The 22,817-nt window shown below is 43.1% G+C and overlaps 1 protein-coding gene across 2 annotated transcripts in view; it reads left to right on the plus strand.

Moving 5' to 3' along the window:
• Window positions 1–22,817, plus strand: part of ARHGAP10 (Rho GTPase activating protein 10) — a 336,361-nt gene that overhangs the window by 234,424 nt on the left and 79,120 nt on the right. For both annotated transcript variants that reach the window (XM_060116129.1, XM_060116137.1), the window contains one exon: window positions 564–723. In XM_060116129.1, the coding sequence (XP_059972112.1) occupies window positions 564–723 (160 nt within the window). The remainder of the gene's footprint in view (window positions 1–563; window positions 724–22,817) is intronic.

Here is a 22,817-nt window from a genome sequence, read left to right on the forward strand (position 1 = left end):
GGGTATTGGACTATAAAGTGGGTTGTTATGGAACTTCGTTTCTGAGGATGAGACCTTTTGAAATGAGACCCGAATTAGGTTGCAGGGCTGCTGAGAACAGTTGTCCAGGTTGTTCACTGCACAATGGTACTGGGCCAGAGGGATGAGTGTGGGTGTTCTGATCAAGCTCTGTGTGCTTGTGAAGGTGATTCTTACAAAGGTGCCATGTAGTCTAGTAGTGCCTGGAAACGAGGGTATAATGACCTGGGGAAAGAAGCAGTGTTCTCAGTAGACAGGAGCAGTCAATGAAGGCATTCAGAGACACAAGCTTAGCATATACATAGAATTATTAAGAAAGATGCTGTGGTTAAGCAGAGCATCAAAGAAAGGGAAGTAGGAAGGTAGGCAGGGACCCCATCACATGGGGCCTTGCCAGATGCGGTGATCTCAGTGGCAGACACTGAGGACAGTTGAGTCTGGCTCCTTGTTTTTAGGGAAATACAGAGTTGCAAAATACTCTACATGCCACAGTTATTGCCCCTTCTTTTAACCAGAGACCTTTCTTCCCCTCCTCATGTTATTAGTGTTTCAAATCACTCCAAGCAGAACCTCATGACCGTGGCAAATTTAGGAGTGGTGTTTGGACCAACTCTGATGAGGCCACAGGAAGAAACTGTTGCTGCCATCATGGATTTGAAGTTTCAGAATATTGTCGTGGAAATTTTAATTGAAAACCATGAAAAGGTAAAAGTGCTTTTTTTTTTTTTTTTTTCCAGAAGGGAATTCCTGTTTTGGGCTCGTCCCTGTGTGAGGTACAACTGTCCTCTTAGATTTTCCTTCTCTCTCTTTTTATTTAATGATTTTATTATCATGATGGTGAGCCTGGTTCTGAGAAGTCCTCATGGAGCTTCTGTCTTTGGATGGAGTTCCACAAATCTGAAGCTTACCTGGTCTTCTGTTATCTCACTGGTTTAAGGAAGCAACGTTTAATCCAGATGCAAACGAATGTCCGCTCTGTTATTGTGGACTGTTTATGTTTTTTGTTGCCTTTGTTTCTATCCTTGGATGTCTCACTGAAATTCTGTTTACTGTAACACAGGGAAAACATTTTTTGTCAATCTGTATCACACTCTCCCCAGAAAAACACACACAACTATCCCTCTCCCTGCAATTGTGCTAACAATTTCAGGGGATTCACAGCATCCTCAAACCCGGGGCCTCCAGGTTGAGAACCTCTGGTTTAAAATGAATACTCTCTTAGGTAACATATCCTGTTGTTTGTTTCTCTGTATTCAAGGGAATACATGATTTTTCAAAATACAATAGACTCTTTCAAGAACTTTTAGATTTCCCCCCCCCCTTTATTCTGTTCATATAGATCAGGACCTTGCTAATAACTTTCCTCACTTTTAAGATAGGGAATTGGAAAACTGTTAAAATGCTTGGTCAACCACTTTAATTGTTCATAAATTTTCTAAAATATTGAGATTGCGTTATATGCCAAGCATGTATTAGGTTCCGGGAGGTGAAGATGAACATTACAGTCCCTGATGGAAAGCGGGTCACGATCTAGGGGATTGAGCCCTGTTTCGGGATTTGTGGCCCACAGCACACATCCCTGTCTGACATTATGCAACTGACTTATTTTTCTAGTTGTTATCTATTTCTTTCTTCTAGATCTTTGAGGACAAAGATCTTTTTGCACATTTAGAATAATACCTGGTATTCCTTAGGCGCTTGGTTAGTATTTATTTGGTGAATTAATGGATTCAGTGAAATTTCTGGGGGTCAGGGGAGTGGGAAAGAGACAGATGAAGAGAGGTGTAGTCCTTTTGCACAAGTATTGCGAGAACATTTCTTGGATTCTTGTTGCATTTGCTGTTGGCTAGAGCAATTCTAGCTGGTGCAAATATCGGTTCCCACTGAAAAGCTAGGCTTGAAACCTGGTTAGAGATTTGCTTTATCAATATGGTAAAAGTAGCTTGTTTTGTGGGTGTCAGACCAATGTGGGGTTTTTGGTTTTGTTTTTTGGTAGCTAGTGGTGCATTTATGCCTCCTTTTATGGCCCCGTCAAACTGTCATTAATGTGTACGGTGAACTATCCAGACAGCTTCAGGGCACGATGGCTACTATTCATTCTGAGAAAAAGAAATAATTAGACTATAAGCTTCGAGACAATGCTTAGGAGCGCTACTATCATTAGATTAAACCCCAATTAAGAGAACTTTTATCCAATTTATTTGTGAAAATACTGGTTCTGGGTCTTGCTCTTGGATAAAAGGCTCTCCATCTAATGCTGTAGCTTCCTATTTTCTTCTCTTATTTGAAGCTGGGAAGATAAGTACACGATTTTTTTCTGCTGGGAAATAGAGAGGGCTGCTTTCACCTCGTTAACCAATCTTACAGGAATTCCAAGTGGCATTGGCGAGCCAATTATAATAAACAGCAGATGGAACTGGACCCACTCTCGGAGATGGAGCTTTATAGAATGAAGTAGAGGGTTTTCAGTTCTCCTTCTCTCCCTTTCGGTGGCCAGGCTAGATAGTGCTGTGAATGCACAACCAATACTGATTGCAGTCCTGAGGTTTCCTACCAAGAGGAGGTGAGATATTGACTTCCAGATTCTTCATTGAGTGTGTGAGTTTAGCTTTGGAAGCAGAGGGTTGCTTGGGGCTGGGTAGGGGCAGTTAGCTTGGATTAGTGAACATTTTTGAGAACTTAATATCCCTATTACCTCTTTGCTCCCCCCTTCGATTTCATCCTTGTCCACTTTCACTCCCACTCCCAGCTCATTGCTCCTGCTCAAGGGGTCTTCACTTCGGAGTCCAGGCTCTGCTATGAGGAAGAGTATTTCTGCTAACGAGGGTGATTGCGTAGAAACACTTTGTAGGGATGTCTGGCCCCAGCTGAGCCATACGTTTCCTTGACAACTGATCCACATACACCACCCAAAGGAGCTGATGTTTGACTTGAATGTAGTGAGGGAGAGATACGGCTCCTCTTAATGTTTGAGAACAAAGAGAAAAAGAGAGAGGGAGGAAGGAGAGCAAACGTTAAAAAGAATACTTTTGTGAGGAAGGAAAAAAAATTATAATTAAAAAAAAGGAGGCCTTCCCTGGTGGTGCAGTGGTTGGGAGTCTGCCTGCCGCTGCAGGGGACACGGGTTCGTGCCCCGGTCTGAGAAGATCCCACATGCCGCGGAGCAGCTGGGCCCGGGAGCCATGGCCGCAGAGCCTGCGCGTCCGGAGCCTGTGCTCCGCAACGGGAGAGGCCACAACAGTGAGGGGTCCGCATACCGCAAAAATAAATAAATAAATAAAATAAAAATTAAAAAAGGAGGGGAAACTAGCAATGAAATGAAATGGCCTAGGTGGTGTCGATGAAGGAGAAGGAATTGGGGGGTTGGTAATGACAGTAGAAGGAAAATGTTTTCTTTTCCTCAGTTACTTATTTTTCTTCCCTAGGAATGTGAAGAATGTTAACTCTGACTAGGAAAGTCACTAAGTCAGAAAAGGAAACTTTCAACATATAATTAAAGCAAGAAAGCTCCAGATTAATTTTGGAGTTAGAAAAAGACCCTTGGTTAATCTGCTTTGGAGATCACATTTTATCCAAGCCTCTTTGTTGTTTTCATAAAATCCATATGTACTTTATAGGAAACTTAATCCATATGTTTTGGCTTCATTTCCACTCAGTACATTAAGATGTTGTTTTAAAAGAAGTGTTCGCGGGCCAAAAAAATTATCAAGGTCTTTCTTCCCTTGCAAACCAGAAAATTGCATTTCCCAGGTGGAAAGGGTACTGTGAAATTCCCAAGGATTTTCACATTGGAGTTGTGCCTCAGAATGTGTGAGTTCTGCATATGTTTTGTTCTTAAAGTATACAGTTGTCCCTTGGTATCTGGGGGGGATTGGTTCCAGGACCCCCTACGGGTACCAAAATCCATGGATGCTCAAGTCCTTTATATAAAATGGCAGAGTATTTACATATAACCTATGCACATTCTCCCATATACTTTGTCATCTCTAGATTACTTATAATACCTGATACAATGTAAATGCTATGTAAGTAGTTGCCAGCGTGCAGCAAATGCAAGTTCTGCTTTTTGGAACTTTCTGGAACCTTTTTTTCCAAATATTTTCGATCTGCTATTGATTACATCCGCTAATGGGGAACCCACGGAGGACAGACTGTACTTGTTATGGATTAATTCAGTACATCTGTCATGAGTGCCTGTTCTGAATCAGACATGGTGTGAGATTTGGGAGAAGTGAAGACAGTCCTTTAGGGAAAAGAAGAAATGGTGGAGAGTAAGCGCTCTCAGACAGATAGAGAGAAAGCTGCCGAGACTTCCAAGGAGAGATTATGTCCAACTGTGGGGAATCTGGAAAGTTTCCTGAAGAGGTGATTTGAGTAGGTTTTAGAATGGAGTCTGAACAGGTGGAGGTGTTTTTAAGGGGACACTTCAGGTGTGGGGCATCATGTCATCAGAGAAACAGAGCAGGTGTGTGTTCTGGGAACACGAGGCTCCTGTTGGCACAGGGGCGAGTGGTACGAGATGAGATTGGAAGGAGATCTGGGCCAGGTGTGGGGAGTTTCAGACGGCCACCTTAGGGCTTTGGATCTAATTTTAGAGGTATCAGGGCCTCTCGTGGTTTTTAAGATTAAGCCTCTCGTGCTTAATCTGGCAGCAGGGTTGGCAGTAGAAAGGAGAGGAATAAAAGACCAGGTGAGAGGTCCCATGGCATGGTCGTGAGAATGGTGAGTTACAGGTGGAGGGCATCAGTTTGTGAGGCGGGATAGACACAATCCAGGTACTGGATTTGTATCTCAGAAGAAGGTGTTATAAATGATGCTGACTATTTCATCCTGGGAGAATATTGGTGTTATTAATGGAAGGAGGGAAAAAATGGGTTTGGGGCAGAAGATGAGTTCCGTTGATAACATGCAGCATTTTAGTTGTTGTCTGGCTATCCGGCAAGATAAGCCCAGCAGACCGTTGGAGATGTGGGGCTCAACCTGGGGAGAGAATTTAGTGGGAGCGAGTGTACCATATGGCGTAAAGACATGAGATAGACGTGAGAAAGAATGCCTTGGTGCGTCCGTGATATACGGTGTTTATCTCATATGACCTGTGTGTGTGTAATGCCCATTGCGTATATATATGTAATGGTATCCTTATATGTGTACAGAATTCATATGACATATCTTATCCCTTTATGCATATGAGAAAAACCGAAGGGTAAAAGATCCCGTGCTCCCGGCCACACAGCTAGTGAGTGGCGACGCCTGGGTTTACACTAAGGATTGTTCGACCCCAAAGCCTTTGCTTTTCATTACTCAGGGAAGAGAAGAACAATGTCTTGGAGAAGTAATGAGATTTTACTCTTAGTGATAAAAGAGGAGCCCGAAGAAGCCCAGACGGGTTCAGGGTCAGGGTGGTCAACGGGCGTTGTCAGCGATGCCCGTTGCTGTTAGGAGATGGACAAGTATGAAGACTGGTGGAAGGCGTGTTCTCTCCAAGAGTGAGATGGTCTGTTGAGAGCAACCTGTAAGGCCTTAAACGTGTGAGTGTTCAGGAATGGATGATAAGAAGTCTGGACCTACTTCCAGTTTTTCCCATGTGACAGAAGAACAGATGGGAGGAAGAGTCAGAGCAGACGTGACAGGGAAAGGAAGGATGATGGAGGACCCGCACACCTGCCTTGTCCACGGCTTGCTCATTATTCTCATATTCTGATCACCTGTTAGCTGACAGCTGGGGTGGGGGGGCTGTCTTCAGAGGAACTTTGTTAAACAGGCATGTAAAGAACCCTGTCGAGTTACAGGATCTGTTTAAATTGAGCCTCTTCTGCTATTTTATACATTTTTAATGTCATAAAAGAAATAGATATTTATAATGTGACTCAGCCTTTTCTCTGCCCTGTCCCTCAGGGCCCTTGAAGATTCAGAAGAGGCTCTGAGAATCATCAAAACAAACAAACAAACAAAAACGTAGCAGGGTGGTTCTCGTTTCATATCTGCCTTGTTTTATGTTAATGTTTAAACTGGCAGTTTATATAAAGTAGGGTACATAATGTCACTCTCAACCAAATCACTTTACAAAATACATACCATAATATAGTTATAATCCAGGTTATATTTATCTTGTTAAGGATTTTCGTTGGATTTTCAGTGTGATGGGTTGCTCTCATGGTCACTGATTCTCTGAGGGTCAGTAGGTTATGAAGTTTTTTTTTTTTTCCTAGTATTAGCCTTTATGTAGTACAGTTTCTGTGGACCACAAGGTGCTAAGAGTTTGTTTACAATAAAACTTTTCCGGGCTTCCCTGGTGGCGCAGTGGTTGAGAGTCCGCCTGCCGATGCAGGGGACGTGGGTTCGTGCCCCGGTCCGGGAGGATCCCACATGCCGCGGAGCGGCTGGGCCCGTGAGCCATGGCCGCTGAGCCTGCGCGTCCGGAGCCTGTACTCCGCAATGGGAGAGGCCACAACAGTGACAGGCCTGTGTACCGCAAAAACAAACAAAACTTTTCCTTGGTGAGGCTTCCTATAAGTTTGCTAAAAGAAGCATGTTCACCTTTGAAGTGAGCTCTGTGTCAGTCTGTCTCGTTTTTCCTGGTGAGAAAACAGAGGCCGTTCGGGATGGTCATGCTTTGTTGGAAAAGGCTGACCACGTTCTTGTTCACGAGTTTCTTCAGTAGATTGTGCTTTATCCATCTTTGTCACATAGGTTGCAGAGTTCTTGAATAGGCTGTGTCCTCCAGTCATAGAGGAACCTAGAAACAGTAAAGGTGAGAAGGACATATACATTTCCCCTCAGGTGTCCAGTGTAATCCCCAGAATATTAAATGACATGCACATGGGCAAGGGTATCCAGTGGTGCAGTGCATCACTTTTGTTAACCTTGGGACTGACTTTCTGACCTGCATCCTCCTGTCTTTGCCAAAAGTTAGAAGAATGTGTCTCTGCTCCCAGGTTCATGGTGGGATGGATTCCCTGTTTAGGCCCCACCTGCCCTCCACGTGTGGTCTGTTTCTGGGTACAGGGCAGCCCGTTCCTCCATTCCTGAAGCTTCAGGAACCACACCCAACCTGGCTGTCTCCTGCGGGTTGATCTCTGCCATCCTTTAACGCCAGCGAGGCCCAAGTGAGTAGCACGCAAACCATTTTTCACTGAACGTGAGGAACCTTCCAGTCTTAGGGCATGCTTGTCATTTAATGGGGAAAAGAATTCTTTTTAAAAAGAATCCAGCGTGAACTGCATCTTGATTGAGCTTTGCTGGCCCTGGGTTGCTAGGCAGCAGCAGTTTTCATGCGCCAGGAAAAGAAATGTCTTAAGCACCAGCAACAACAATAAAACTCCAAAGTTTCTAAAAGTTGGTGTCTGCCTGAGTCATGACCACTCAGCCTAGAGGTCAAATCCTGCAGCAAGAATATCTGACAAATTTTCAAAGTTTTTTTTTTTTTCTTTTCCCCTTGCAATTTTCATAAATGTCCTCCTTGGCACAGCCATGAAAATGTACTTTACTGTTACATTTTTTTTTTTCTCTTCTCAGCAGGGTTGTGCGTTTTCTGGTGTGTTTAGAAAGAAGCTTGAAAAGCACAGAAAACTTTGTCTTTCTCCTTCCTTTAAGGAGAGTTGGAAAATAATAATGACATTGTCTTCTGCCCTTTTCGTTTAGCTCCGGCATGGGATGTCTCTGCTGTGTGCTGTGCTGTAGCTCTGGAGATGGTAGATAATATTCTACCATGGGACTAGAGTGGTTTGATACAAGCAAATTCTGTAACATTTTCATGTCCAGTAGAGACAAGGCACTGAGACTGTCTCAGGAAGATCGAAGAGCTACGGTATAGAAAGCGGGGTGGGGAGGTTTATTCTCTGTTGCCTAAGAAAGCATACTCGGTCCAAGTGAGCAGAACTTGCTGGAGGTGAGTTTTTGATTCAGCAGAAGGCAGAACTCCATAATATTTGTAATAATGAGACTGTGTTCATAGTAGAGATGGGTCTGAGGAGTTGGAGGAAAGCTGGCAGATGGCTGAGGTTTGGCCTACTCTGAAAGCCTCGGCCAGAGACCTTGGAGACGCAGAGCTGCAAAGACAGGTCCTCCGAGCTTGTCTCAGCGCTTGGCACTTGACACTGAATCAGTGTTGGTACAATTCAGAATGGTGAGGAGGAATCAATTTTATGTTGTTTATATTCCCAGCAATACCCAGAGTCCTTGGAAGGGAAAATAAGGATGTAAGCGTGAGGGGTGGGCGTGGTGTGGTGTGTGTGGGTGGGCCCTAGAGAAGCAATCTTGACTTTCCTTAGAGGACATCAGGGTGTGGGGTGCTTATGGGCTTGGTTTTTGCATGGACAAAGTGCCCCACCCCTTTTTTTTTTTTTTTTTTTGCGGTACGCGGGCCTCTCACTGTTGTGGCCTCTCCCGTTGCGGAGCACAGCTCTGGACGCGCAGGCTCAGCGGCCATGGCTCACGGGCCCAGCCGCTCCGCGGCATGTGGGATCTTCCCGGACCAGGGCACGAACCCGTGTCCCCTGCATCGGCAGGTGGACTCTCAACCACTGCACCTCCAGGGAAGCCCCAAAGCGCCCCCTTTTAACTCGTCTTTGTCAAATAAAGAAACCGGCTTTCAGAGCTGTCTCTTCCATATCTCTCAAGACAAAGTTGAGAACAGTAATCATTTCAGTAGCCAGCAGAGGGATGATTATGTGCTGGTACCTGGGCTCCGCTCCTCATATGACATTTTATTGAAATAATCTGCAGACAGTATCACAGAATGTAGCAGAGCCAGCTCGAAAGTAGAATTCCTTGGGTTGGAATCTCAGCTCCACCAAGGTGTGTGACTTTGGTGACCCGGGCCCCCCACTTAACCTCATCACCAGATTCCTCATCTGTGAAAGAGGAAAAGCTAAAGTACCCATCCAGCAGAGACCTGTGGTGAGGATGAGGTGAGCTGTTTTACAGACGAGGCAAACGAGGCTCAGTGAATTGCTCAAGTGGCCAGGCTGGGGTTTGAACTCCGTCTGTCTGCCTCCAAAGCCTACTCCTGACATCTACACTGTAGCTGTCCAATAATGTGTGTGTAAATATGCACATTTCATATGAAACAACTGTAATGACTTATTTGTGTTTTTCAAAAGACTTTGTATTATTTAGAACAGTTTTAGATTTATAACAGAATTGAGAGGAAGGTACAAAGATTTCCAGTGCCACCCCCTTCACCCCCGTGCGTGCAGAGCCTCCTCCATGTGTTACAGCTGAGGGACCCACCCTGGCACGTCATCACCAGAGTTTATTTAGGGTTCGCTCTTGGTGTTGTACCTCCTTGGGTTAGGCCAAATGCGTTATGACACGTATTCATCATGATCTTCAGCGTGTTTTCAGGGTTCTGAGAATCCTGTGCTCAGTCTGTTCATCTCCTCCCACCCATGCCCTCTCTACCCGCCAGCCTGGCCATCACTGATCTTTTTACTGTCTTTACAGTGTTGCCTTTTCCAGCTGTCATATAGTTGGACTCATACAGTGTGAGCGTTTTCAGATTGGCTTCTTTCACTGAGTACTGTGCATCTAAGGTTCCCCCACGTCTTTTCATGCCTTGGTAGCTCATTTCTTTTCAACGCTGACTTTTTTGTATTTTGAGAGAACCAGGATGACTGTTATGTACATGACTGTTACACCCAGTGGGTGAGGACGGGAAAGCAAACTCCTCCCACCTGGCCTTCTTCCCGCCGCCCAGGTGGCTTCCCTATGACATACAGCCCACTTCTGAGATGCGTTCTTTCTAGGCTCGGCAGGCAGGGTCAAGGCCTCTCAGCCTCACCATTGATGAAAGCTCTAGCTAAGCCCTAGTGATCCTCCTCATCTTCATCACCATCAGCATCATTAATATAGGATGACAGTCTGTCTGATACTTATCAAGTGCTCACACTGTATTCTACATCATGATCTCGTCTAGTACCTGCTCAACGACTCTGTGTGTCTAACGTCTCAGGTAGACGTTATCATCCCTATTTTACAATTTGGGAAATGGGGCTTAGGGTGAAATTCGCCCACGGTCACACAGCTGGGAAATGGCGACGCTGGCATTGGAACCCAGGACTGTCTGGCTCAGGGGTTGGAGCTGTCAAGCCTTCCACTCTACTGCTGCTCCTTCCATTCTAAATGGCTTTCAGTGTAAGGCTTTGTGTTCGGGGTCACTGTCTAATGGGCAGGGCTGCAATATTCTGATGCTCAGGAACAGCAGATCTGGAATATATGTAGATTGAACTGCATCACTAAAAACAATATTTTGATGTCTCACATATATTTTCAGATATCTAAAATTACACCAAATAGTATAAGTGGGAAAACATAAATATGGAATATCAGTTCAATAATATGTAAAGAACTGATTTTTCAAAACTATAAACCAGAGTATTGAGAATAAGCTACACGTTTTTAGCAAAACCTTTAGAATTAAAAATGATAAGTTTGTATTATATAGTATGTGTATTGTTGAAGCCTATACCATGGTAATAGAGCCATTTGCATCAGACTAGGATACTTGCAGAGAAAAGGTTTTTTTTCTCCTTCTTTCTCCTGGAAAAATCTCCTGCTGCTTTGTAGACAGGGCTGGGAAAAGGGTATTTTTCTAGACTGTCCCCCTCATCTGCAGTGTCCTGTAAGTCATTTAGTACAGATATGTCCTAGCGGACAGCCCAGCCCCCAGCTGCTTGCTGTGGAGGTAGACCCCTCCAGCACGTTTGTGTGACTTGGTGCCGCTCTGCTGATGTAGGCCAGCTGGATGCAGAAGAGCAGACACGCTGGAATCTGGGCTGAGTGAGATTCTGTCTTCTAGAGATTTGGAGTTGGGATGTGGGGAAACGCAGCCCATTACTGTGAGGTGGCTTTTGGGCTTGGGGCTGAAGAACCCTGGGGATGGGTCCAGTACCAAGTGGAGGAAGGCAGTGCTCTGGGAAGGATCGGGAAGCTGATCACAAGACGGATGCAGAGGCGAGAAGTGGAGACTTTTTGGTTGACTCTTGATGGCCTCAAGCTCCTCATTCAGGCAAGTGTTGAGTTCCAGCTCTTTCTGCTTTCTGCTACTCCTTTTGATAAATCCCTGTTTAATTATGTCAGCTTGGTAACGTTTTGGTTGCAACCAAGTCGTCTTTGGATAGTGTGAGAAAATACACAGGGGAGGGTTCCTGCCAGTTTGATAAATTCATAGATAGTTTATTCATTAGCTTTGATTTTGGCTCAGTTTATGTTTCAGTGACTTCAGGTAGCCCCTGTATGTCCTTGAGGTCAGCTGCTCCTTGCATCCAGTCCTTATGAAAACAGAGCAAGTGGGTCTGGTCGATGCAGTTTTAGGTAGAAACTGGTACTTTGAGGTCACCCAAATCTTAACTTGTCGGTCGGTTCCCATAATTATATGATTAGACCTTCTTTAACTTTCTTCTTCAGTTTTCTCCTCTTGGACCAAGGTTGAAACTGGAAATGGCTTTCTTCTCAATTCTTATATCATTTCTTTTTTTGCCAGGTAATTGTTTTCCTAATGCTTGGTCTCCAGTATTGTACCCCCCACTGTGTTCTTATACATCTCCTGGCAGGATGGTCCTCTGGTCTGCTGTTCAGTCAGTCAGTTGACATTTTAAAGTCCACTCATGCATCCAACATCCTTTTCCTCTATCAAGAGCAGTAGTTTTGGAGCCTTACTACATTAAGACCCACTTTGAAAATTTAAAGAAAGCTTTGGGTCCTATTCCCAGAAAGCAGTATAGTATATATACACAAAAAATATATATATATAATTTTAGGAATTTTGGGGACTCCCAGGTCAAGAACCTAGAACCATAGGGAAACCAAGAGCTACAGGATGATCCATGAGGAGTTAGGGTCCAGAGCATTTCTGCAGGCTCGACTTTTCTTGTCTTTTGCTGGTGACTTATTTTCCACACTTCTGCTCAGGAACTGGGCGGGGGTCAGGTAAGGATTCATACATTATTTTTTTTAATATCTTTATTGGAGTGTGATTGCTTTACAATGTTGCGTTAGTTTCTGCTCTATAACAAAGTGAATCAGCTATATGTATCCATATATCCCCACATCCACATCCTATCCCACCCCTCTAGGTGGTCACAAAGCACCGAGCTGCTCTCCCTGTGCTTTGCAGCAGGTTCCCACTAGCCATCCATTTTACATTTGGTCGTGTATATATGTCAGTGCTACTCTCACTTCACCCCAGAGGATGCATACTTTATTTCGTATGTTCCCCACTTGGGGCCAGCCACCAAGGAAGCCTTTCATGGAAGTATTGATTGCTTGGCTGGGCCATAGACAGTAGGAGTCCCCACTGAAAGGGCATTGTGCTTAAATAGCAAAGGGCAGCCCCTTTGTGTTATTTTGAGATGTGCTGGTGTTCAGACTTCTGCCACAGCGGGCAGAGGGTGGAAATCAGCTTGGGGGCAGATTGAAGAAGGCCCCTCTGTCCAGCTCAGGTCTTCCTACAGCAGCCTCGTTAGCCCATTTGAATGCTTTTGCATTTCCCTGAAGTTAAACCCGTTTTGAAGCCCCACTGCTGCCTTTAGTCAGTGATAATTGACCATGTGGTAGTGTCTCAGCTCCTGCGTCTTTAGTATAGCAAACACTGAGGTCCTATGCAACTGGTTAATGAATATTCAACTGCTAATGAATATTAGGGAGACGTCCTACCCAACTGCCTTTAGAATGGCAAACACTGACGTCCTACCCAACTGCCAAATGGCTACACGAAGGGTTGACGGTCTTAGCTCATGGACCCTGGGGTGTAATTGTCCTCTTTCTCCTAGACTTCCATTCATCCTCTGATTTCCACTGGAGCTAAAAGTCAGAGTGGGTACAGGGACTGCTTGATGAAGCAGGCTGCCACTGAGGGTCCTCCAAATCGAGGTCTTCCCGTTAAGTCTAGTGCCTGCCTCCTTGGGCATGTCCGGGGTCCTCAAGATCACCCCTGTGTCCCGGGATTTGCTGGAAGGACTCATGGGACTCAGCGTGTGGTTGTACTCACAGCTTAGGTTTATCACCGTGGTGTAGTGAGGACATGCCAAGGAGAAGATGACGACACAGCTGGGGTCTGGAGGAATCACTGGAATTTTCCTTATGCTCTCACCTCCTCAGAGGGGTCACACACAGCGGACTCTTCCCCCAGCACCGAAAATGCAGCCACAAGCGTATAACGTGTCTGTTCAGGGAAGCGCCTTAGAGACTCGGTGCCTGTCGGGAGATAGTCATATCGGCATCCTTTGCTGAGCGGGTACTGAATTCCAGACTCCCAGAAGGAAAGCCGGTTTTCCGCATCACACCAGCGCATGCATTTAGGTGGATACGGTTGAGGCACAGTGGGCCCTCCTAAGCATTTTGGGAATGTTTTATATCCGTTTAGAGAACTGTTGATCAGCCAAGTTCCCAGACGTCAACCCAGGGACCAGCTTTGCAAGCAGGGTTTTCTAAGGATGGCCTTCCTAGGCCTGCCTGTTTCCTCTTTTCTGTACACCGGGCATCTTTTACCTGCCACGGTGAGGAGCTTGAGGGGCAGCGGTGAGGGTGAGTTCCTATTTCTCCTGCAAGGATGTTCTCTGTCATTGGGATTCAGAGCCCTTCCTCTTTTGCTTTGGAAGCACCTTCCTTATTCTAGCAGGGAAGTGCCCATTGTCAGCACTGTTGAAAAGTGCGGGGTGAGTTTTGCCGAGGAGCATGGGAATCGAGAAGGATGCGGTCCGTCCAGGTTAAGTGCATTTCAAGCCATGCCGCCTTACGTCACTGGATTAATTTGGCACAGGATGAAACATCCCTCAAAAGCCTTCCTTGTTTTAACTGTCCACTTGGTTGATTTCTCCTTAAGGGTGACTCCAAAGGGCAGGAATCAGTTTATTTATTTTTTATTTATTTTTATTTTTTTTATTAGTTTCTGCTTTATAACAAAGTGAATCAGTTATACATATACATATGTTCCCACATCCCTTCCCTCATGCATCTCCCTCCCTCCCACCCTCCCCATCCCACCCCTCCAGGCGGTCACAAAGCACCGAGCTGATCTCCCTGTACTCTGCGGCTGCTTCCCACTAGCTATCTACCTTACGTTTGGTAGGGTATATATGTCCATGCCTCTCTTTTGCTTTGTCACAGCTTACCCTTCCCCCTCCCCATATCCTCAAGTCCATTCTCAAGTAGGTCTGTGTCTTTATTCCCGTTTTACCCCTAGGTTCTTCATGACATTTTTTTTAATTCCATATATATGTGTTAGCATATGGTATTTGTCTTTCTCTTTCTGACTTACTTCACTCTGTATGACAGACTCGAGGTCTATCCACCTCATTACAAATAGCTCAGGAATATTACTCAGCCATAAAAAGGAACAAAACTGAGCTATTTGTAATGAGGTGGATAGACCTCGAGTCTGTCATACAGAGTGAAGTAAGGAATCAGTTTTGTCAGCTTTGTTTCTGTTTTCACCCTTAAGCTCTGTTGAGTGTGTCTTTGGGGCCCCACGTTCTCCCAAGGATCAAGGTGCTATCATGTCTGTCCTGCCCCCTCCCTCTTGCATCTGGTCAAAACCCACCTCCTTGTCTCAGCCTGGGCATCGTGGTATCTGGGTGACACCGACCCTCCTCAGATCCGCTCCTTCTTCTATTTAATCTTCTGGAATTTTCTCCAAAAAAACCTTTTTGTTACAAAATTTGAAGAAGTCCCTGCAGCCTTTAGTCCGTATTCCTTAGGTGAGCTTTCCATACAGTATTAACACCGTCTTCCTCCTCCCACGAGCTTTCTCAAGGTCATTATTTCTTTTCATGCAGATATTTGAAAAATTATTACCTAACTCGCCTTTTTTTTTTGGGGGGGCGGATATCTTAATGATATCCATACTAAAAGTACCCCCTAATCCAGAGTGATTTAGGGGGAGGGTTGGTTTTTTTACTTCAGTCCTCACCTGACCAAGTAGTGGTGAATTCTGTTGATCTTGATGCAGAAGTGTGTGTTTGTTGTTACACTAACATACAAGTATCTGGAATTCTAGAGTAGAGTAAAACCTAATCACGTGAAGCTTCCTAAAGATACGTATATACAGTACATAGCCTGGAATCTGCTTCAAAATAATCTGGGTGATGTGGATGAACTAAAATTGGTCATTGGTTAGTGACTGATGTAGGTAGGTGATGTGGACATAGGAGTTCGTTATAGTATTATTTTTACTTGTATATATATGTCTGAAATGATTGATGATAAAAGTTAAATGATCTGATATTTGGTGCTGGCATCATTTCTTTTACACAGTTCATTATTCGTTCAACAAACATTTTAAAAGCTGCTCCTTGCCTTGTAGTATATGGACAGGGACAAAAGATTTAAAAAAAAAAAAAAAAAAAAAAAAAAAAAAAAAGCTCTTGCTTTCCAGAAGTCCAGCATTTAGCGAGAAAGACAACAGTGAAACTAACTCTGACACAGCCGAAGTCTAGTTCCCTGGCCTCAAGATAATGTGTTTGAGTTTGGACCTCTGAGAAGCTAGTCGCTTTCTTTGTCCAAAGCCAGGTTAAGACCATTTCTACACTGGAAAGACTTCATGTACTAGGCATCCCTTGGTGAATCACCTTAGTTGTTTCTTCAGAACATGTTTACCCCTTCCATTCGCAGCAGTGAGCAAGGCCTGCAGGGGATAGAGTGGGTGTAATTATGAAATGCAAGGTTCCTTTTCCTTAGCAGACTAGAATGTTCGGAAGAGGCTTGGCTCTAAGGGCTTCCTGAGCCCTGGTGCCCCAGACTGGCTAGCTCTAGTTCAGACCAGGAGTCAACCAGCTAATGCCAAGAGGGTAGGAAGCATGGGTTTGTCTGCAGTTTACAGATTCAGGCAAGAAACTGAAGCTTGGGGAGTTGATATTAACCAACCCAAGGTTACACAGCTTGCTTTATTCATTTACAGCCTGCCTCGTGCCAAAAAGGATTTCAGGCCATGAAGCCACACAGTTAAAAAATTCCTTGTGGTCCCTCTAACCATCCCAAGAAAAACAAGGCCGTATTTTTTTTTTCTTTTTGAGCTTAAATGATGCATAGTGTTTCAGTCAATATTACTGCATGGATAGCTCCAAATTTAAATTGCACAAAAGTGCTTATGTATGTCTCTGTTGGAATGTGTGGGAGTCATAAAGGAAATCTCTGTATTTGATTTCATAAAGTCATGAGCGTTCTATAGTCACTTGAGCCACACATGCCAGCGCCTGGTTGTGTGCATGAGAAAGTTCTTATTCATCACTGCACAGCTGGTGTGTTGTTTGTCATCATTATTCCTTATTCTTAATTACCAAAAGTGCACATGGGCTACAGACTGGAGATGGTGCCAAACCAGACCTCTAAAGTGGTTGAATTAATAGGTTTGGAGGAAGATTTATAATCCTTTGTAAATGATAGTAATTCTGTGTTATGTTCATAGAAAGAAACAGTGCACATCAGAAACTCACTCAAAATCTGGATCGTAATCTCAAGTATATTATTATTCTCTATATCTACCTCCTGTTCCCTTTTGTTTGTTGCTGAATCAACTTTGCTCTTTTTGTGTGTATTGAAAATGGAATTTATTTATAGGCTGTGCTTTTTTTTTTTTTTGTGGTACGTGGGCCTCTCACTGTTGTGGCCTCTCCCGTTGCGGAGCACAGGCTCCGGGCGCGCAGGCTCAGCGGCCATGGCTCATGGGCCCAGCTGCTCCGTGGCATGTGGGATCTTCCCGGACCGGGGCATGACCCCGTGTCCCCTGCATCAGCAGGCGGACTCTCAACCACTGCACCACCAGGGAAGCCCTTTTTTTTTTAAGGTAATTTTTTTCCCCCCTACATCAGCAGAAAGTAAAAGTGGAGACATTCTTTTCCAGGGAAGGCTTCAAACGCTTGGTTTCTCTGGAATGTCATTTCTCTTTAGGTGGAAATGAGGGAAATGACCACTAAGAGGATTAGTCATCATTTTCAAAATTTAATGAAGGAATTAAGTCATTTGTGATTAATGTGCTAATAAGCTCAGAGTCCTCTGTACTTATGGATAGATTGATGTAGAAAGGTCCTTGGAGTGATAATTGTTTCATGTGTATAATCATTTTATTCCATGGTTCCTGCAGGATTGTTTCCTACAATGCCCAGGGCCACAAACACATCCACAGTTGAACTTTTTTGGAAGTCTGCTGTGGCTTTAGCCCAATTCCACGTAACTTAAAATTCTTTTGATTTTATTATTCAGATGAATCCAACTTATTGTAAATTGTTTATAGTTCTCCATTCTTGGCAGCTTTCCTGTTCATTACTCTAGGTGAGCAATTCTGAACCAGTTTTTATGCTTTGTACCCCTTTGAATTTGAGAATTTGAAAGGTAACAATCCCACTTTCTGAAAAAATCCAAATGCATATATGCCATTTGCATATGACTTTAGGGCATATACTAACACTGAAGAGACCTCAGTTTAGGAACCCCTGCTCTAGGTGAAATTAACTTGGGTGATATTGAAATAATGTAATAAAAACATGTGGCCCATTAATACAATGTGCAGAGTGGGGGAAGTGAAGTTTATCAAGTTATAGGTTTCCACATGTGATGGTTTATTACTTTTTACTTATGGTTTATTACTTTTTACTTATTTACTTTTTACTGGTAAATACTTATATATTTACCAGTATTATTTATCGTCCATTTATTATCTCAGACACATGCTTTCTGATGGCATAAAGGTAAAGACAGATCTTTAAGAATAAAGACAGATCTCAAAATGTTGCAATATAAACCAAAAATAGGTTTAAAAAGGGAGAAAACCCTTTGGTATCAGCCAAATGGAGGAAAAGGCCTAGAGACCACCAAATGGAGTTTTCCAAAAATTGGGCTGGGCCAACTCTGTTTTACTCCTAACTTGACCTTCCACAGACGCGGTATGGGGCAGCCACACATGCAATCCTCAGACACGTCCTCGTGGAGGGAGGTGGAGGGAGACGGTCTGGGCAGCTTCGGGTAAAGATGTGCAATTTCCACAGAGGTTGAAGCTCCTCCTGGCCACCCAGCAATTCTACTAGAGTAAGTGGGGCGTGACAGATCACACTCTGTCTCCGAGACACTCCAGGGTCAGTGATCTACAGCAGTAAACAGAAGGTCAGAAAGAAGACGAAAAGAGCTTCTGCAAGAGAGGAAGACAGGGAACATGAATGCTGAGAGTAGGAGAGGAGTGCCATTTGCCACCTTGAAAACTTTCAGCATGAGCAGCTAGAAGTCATCCTCTCTTATGTGGTCCATCTTCTGCTGGGAGATCGATGAGGAAGTGTTTGATAACCTGGCCACCTAAGACTGATGCTCCTGGTGGGGGCTGAAGGGCCAGGCCCTCTGGAGGAATCGTGTGTAGCCCAGGCAGGGGGAGTGAACACAGATATGGGCATTTTGGCAAAACCGTAGAGATGAGGTCAGAGACTATACTGCATACAGGCCCTGGCTGAGTCCTTGTTCTCCCCATAACCATTGGTTAGGGATGGAATTGTATCATCTCAAAATTCATATGTCGAAGTGCTAGCCTCCAGTGTGACTCTATTTGGAGATGAGGTCTTTAAGGAGGTAATTTACATTAAAGGATGTCAAAAGGATGGGGCCCTAATCTAATAGGGCTGCTGTCCTCATAAGAAGAGGAAGACACACCCAGGATGTGCATGTGCCGAGGAAAGGCTATGTGAGGACATAGTGAGAAGGAGCCACATACAGGCAAGCCAAGGAGACAGGTCTTGGAAGAAACCAGCCCTGCTGGCACCTTGATCTTGGGCTTCCAGCCTCCAGAACTGTGAGAAATAGATTTCTGTTGTTCAAGCCACCTAGCTGTGGTGTTCTGCTGTGGCAACCCTAGCAGATGAATCCGCTATTCTCTCAGGCTGCAGAACCCTGGGCAGGCAAAACTGTAGTGCATGGAAGAAGGAAACAGACCTCCAAAACATGGGAAGAGATTCAAGGAGATGTCACCCGGAGTGTAGTGGTGTGAATAGAAAGTGTTCACAAAGCTACCCATTTAAAACATTAGTATAATTGAAATCAACCCAAAATATCCAGTGTGGAGTCTATGTGAATATATTGCAGCAGAAGGGGAAACAATGTAAACTGTAGATGAAGAATCTATTTCGGAAGAAATACTGATCTAAGGAAGAGGAGAAGTGAACTTACTAAAATTTATCTCTCTGGGAGAACTAAATATTCAGTAAAATGGGAGTTCAGAAATAAAGTGATGAGAATTTTTTTAAAGGTGCATGCTGAGCTAAGAAAACAGACTGATAACTCCAGTGACATTTCAAAACAAATGAACAAATTAAAAATGGAAATGAATAGAATCAAAAATTAAAGAAACAAGTGATCATCATCGATGAAACAGTCCCATTCAATGAAAGGAGAGAGACAGATGGAAGAAGTCAGAGAAAACAGGAGACACGGAGGGTGAAGATGACCCAGTGCAAGAAGGATGTGGTCCCGGGGATACAGAACCAAGTACATAGACACAAATAATTTTAATGGTAAAAATAAGAGGTTTTTTTTCTGAATCAAAGTGAGACCTTAATCTGATCAAAGTATTCACTGAATTGCAGGAAACATCAATTCTGAATTTTAAGTTATTCAGAATTATTCATATAGAGACAGAGTGTGGTTTAGTTATTGGATTTTTGAGGAAAAGTCAAAATTCCACTGGGAGGACACATCTGGTTGCCTCATATTTTTCTACAGCAACTTGAAAAATAATAAAGCAGTGTTTATAAGTCTTGAGTATCTCTTTTTGGCCACAATGAAAAATCGGACATTTCAGAAGGCAGAAAAAAAATGCAGACCACTTTTTCTGATCCATATCACTCTAAATCCAGAAAAATTTTAACAGTAATAATTATAGAAGCAAAAAAAGTCTCTGTTCATTTGGAAATTTAAAAACTTTCATGATTTGTGGATCAAAATAGAAATTTAAAAAAATTGTCCAATACCTAGAAATATATTATGAAAACAGCACATTAAAACTTGGAGGATAGGGCAAAAATTATGTTCTGAGGGAAATTTATAACCTTAAATAACTAAGACAGAAAGAATGAAATAAGTTAAACTTCCACTCACCCACTTCCCCTAAATTTGAAGAAAATAATAAATATAAAAAATGAAATGAATTAGAAAAGAAAAATGGTGGCTTTTATAAATACCTCCTACATTTTTGAGGGATTATGGAGTATAAAATAGATAAACCATGGGCTAGGTTAGTCAAGAAAAAAAGGGTGGGAGAGATGGCTTGGGAGAAACAAGAAAAAAAGGGTGGGAGAAACAAATGTGGAAATGATCACAGATGCACAGTGTATAGAATTTTGAAACTCTGAATGAAATTAGTGAACTAATAATGAAAGAAACGGAGACATTTTTCAAAGAGTTACCATCTATTCCCTAAGAAGCACCAGGCTTAGATATTGTCACAGGTGAATGCATTTAAACTTGGAAGAAACAGTTAAATCTGTTGGTATTTGAACTGGTCCACAGCATAGTGAAGGAAAACTTCAAATTATTTTTGTGATGCCAGTAGGGCACTAACAAAGCCTGTCAAAGATAAAGTTGTAGATCAATTTTACTTATGAATATTTATGCAGAGATCTTAAATAATACACTAGCAAATAACAGCAGCACTTTAAAGAGTATAATATTTCAATCTAAGTTGAGTTCATCCCTGAAATACAAGGGCAGCTCAGTGTTAGGAGATACGTTAATATAATACTGTCAAAGGAGAAAATCTTTCAGCAGATGCCTAAATCACTTGACAAAATGTACATAATTCCTAATAAAATAACAAAGTAGAAATTGTGGATACTTCCTTAAAATGATTTAAAATGTGTATTTTAACCCTTAAGATAGTATTTTTGTTTAATTATTGAAATGCTTTAGATGTTGAAGTTCTGACTTGATTCATTGTTACTGATTAACTATTGTCCTAGGATTACTAAACAAGAAAAGAGGGGGGAAAAAAAGGGGCGGTGTGAAAACTGGAAGGGGAAAATGTTGCATTATTTACAGATTGGATTGTGTACATGGATAACCCAAGAGAACAGATTGAAGCACTCTTAGGTATACTAAAATGATTCATCGCGATGAAGGACTAAAAGTAGTTACCCAAATCGATAGCTTCCTTATATACAAGAATCAGAAAATACAGTGGGAGAATAGGCCGTATTATTGGTGTCATTTGAAAAGATACATTACCCAAGTGTAAGCCTAAATCAAGAAAAGATAAATCCCCCAAGTGTAAGCCTAAATCAAGAGGTGATAGAACACCTACTTGATGAAAATTGTAAAGTTCCACTAAGAAACGTGAGAGGAAATAAGTTGACTTATATGTGGCTGATGAGAGTGTGAGTTCATTCAGCCTTTCTGAGATGGTTTGGCAGCATCCAGCAAAGATTAAAATGCACTCCTGCTGTGAAGGTAACCTCTCTGCTACAAAATACTCTACAGGAACTTCCCTGGCGGTCCAGGGGTTAAGACTCTGCACTTCTACTACAGGGGGCGTGGGTTCGATCCCTGGTCGGGGAATTAGGATCCCGCATGCTGTGTGCTGCAGCCAACAAAACAAAGCACACACACACACACACACATTTTTTTTTTAAATACAGATATTCTCAAAATTTTGCAAAAATGTAGAACATTTTCACTGCCACGTGTATCTCTCAGTAAAAAAATAGAAACAGATAGCCTTCAATGGTGGGGAAGGTTAAATAAATTATGTGATGACCATAAGAAGAAACATATGGTAGCCCATTCAAAGAACGAGGTAGATTTGTAAATGCTGATACTGGTTGTGGTGGACACTCTAAGGTGACTCAATCATCCAGGCCCTTGAGCACTGGTGGGACCTGCTTGATTCTAACCAGTAGGACCCAAGGTGATGGGATTCTTTCCCAAGATTGTTTGGTTATGTAAGACTCCATTGGAGCAGACTGGGGATAGATCCCCCCGCTGGCCTGAAAGAAGCAAATAGCCATGCTGTGAATTACTTTCAGAGAGGACCACATGGCAGGAAACTGCAGGTGACCTCCAGCCCGTTGTCAGCAAGAAGTCAGGACTTCAGTCCTCCAACTGCAAGGAAATGAATTCTGCCAGTGACCCAAATGAGCTTGGAAGCAGATTCATCCCTAGTGGAGCCTCTCTAATGCAGGCTCGCGGACACCTTGATAACAGCCTTGTGAGCTGAGGACCTGAGCAGAGGCCCCAGTTAAGATGTGTCTGGGCTCTTGACACCTGGAAACTTTGAGATAATTGATAGCTTTGTTATACATAACAAGAATTAGAAAACACAATAATAGTAAATATATTGTTTTCAGCCTGTGAGTTTGTGGTCATTTGTTACACAGCAATAGTAAATGAATACACTGAAATTGAATGATCTCCAAGACACTGGCATCCTTTCTCACTGTGAATTAAATTAAAAAATCACTTGCTATTTACTGATCCAGTTTCCCTTTCATACCCTCATGCACTGCACTCCAGTCATCCTGGCCTCTTTGGTATTCTGGAACATGCAAGGTACATTTCTACCCTAGGGCCTTTGCATTTGTTCATTTATTTCCAATGTCTAGAATGTTGCATGTCACATAGCAGGCATTCAGTTAATATTTGAATGGATAATTCAAAATTGGCGATCTGGTGGTTAAGACTCCATACTTCCAATGCAGGGGACGTGAGTTCGATCCCTGGTTGGGGAACTAAGGTACCACACGCCACATGGCATGGCTAAAAATATTAAAAAATAATTGAAGTGACGCGCCGTATCTCTGTTGTGGTCCTTTGTGTGTTAAAATACATAAATAGAA

This window comes from Mesoplodon densirostris, chromosome 1 (assembly GCF_025265405.1).
Source record: "Mesoplodon densirostris isolate mMesDen1 chromosome 1, mMesDen1 primary haplotype, whole genome shotgun sequence".
Classification (NCBI taxonomy): Eukaryota; Metazoa; Chordata; class Mammalia; order Artiodactyla; family Ziphiidae; genus Mesoplodon; species Mesoplodon densirostris.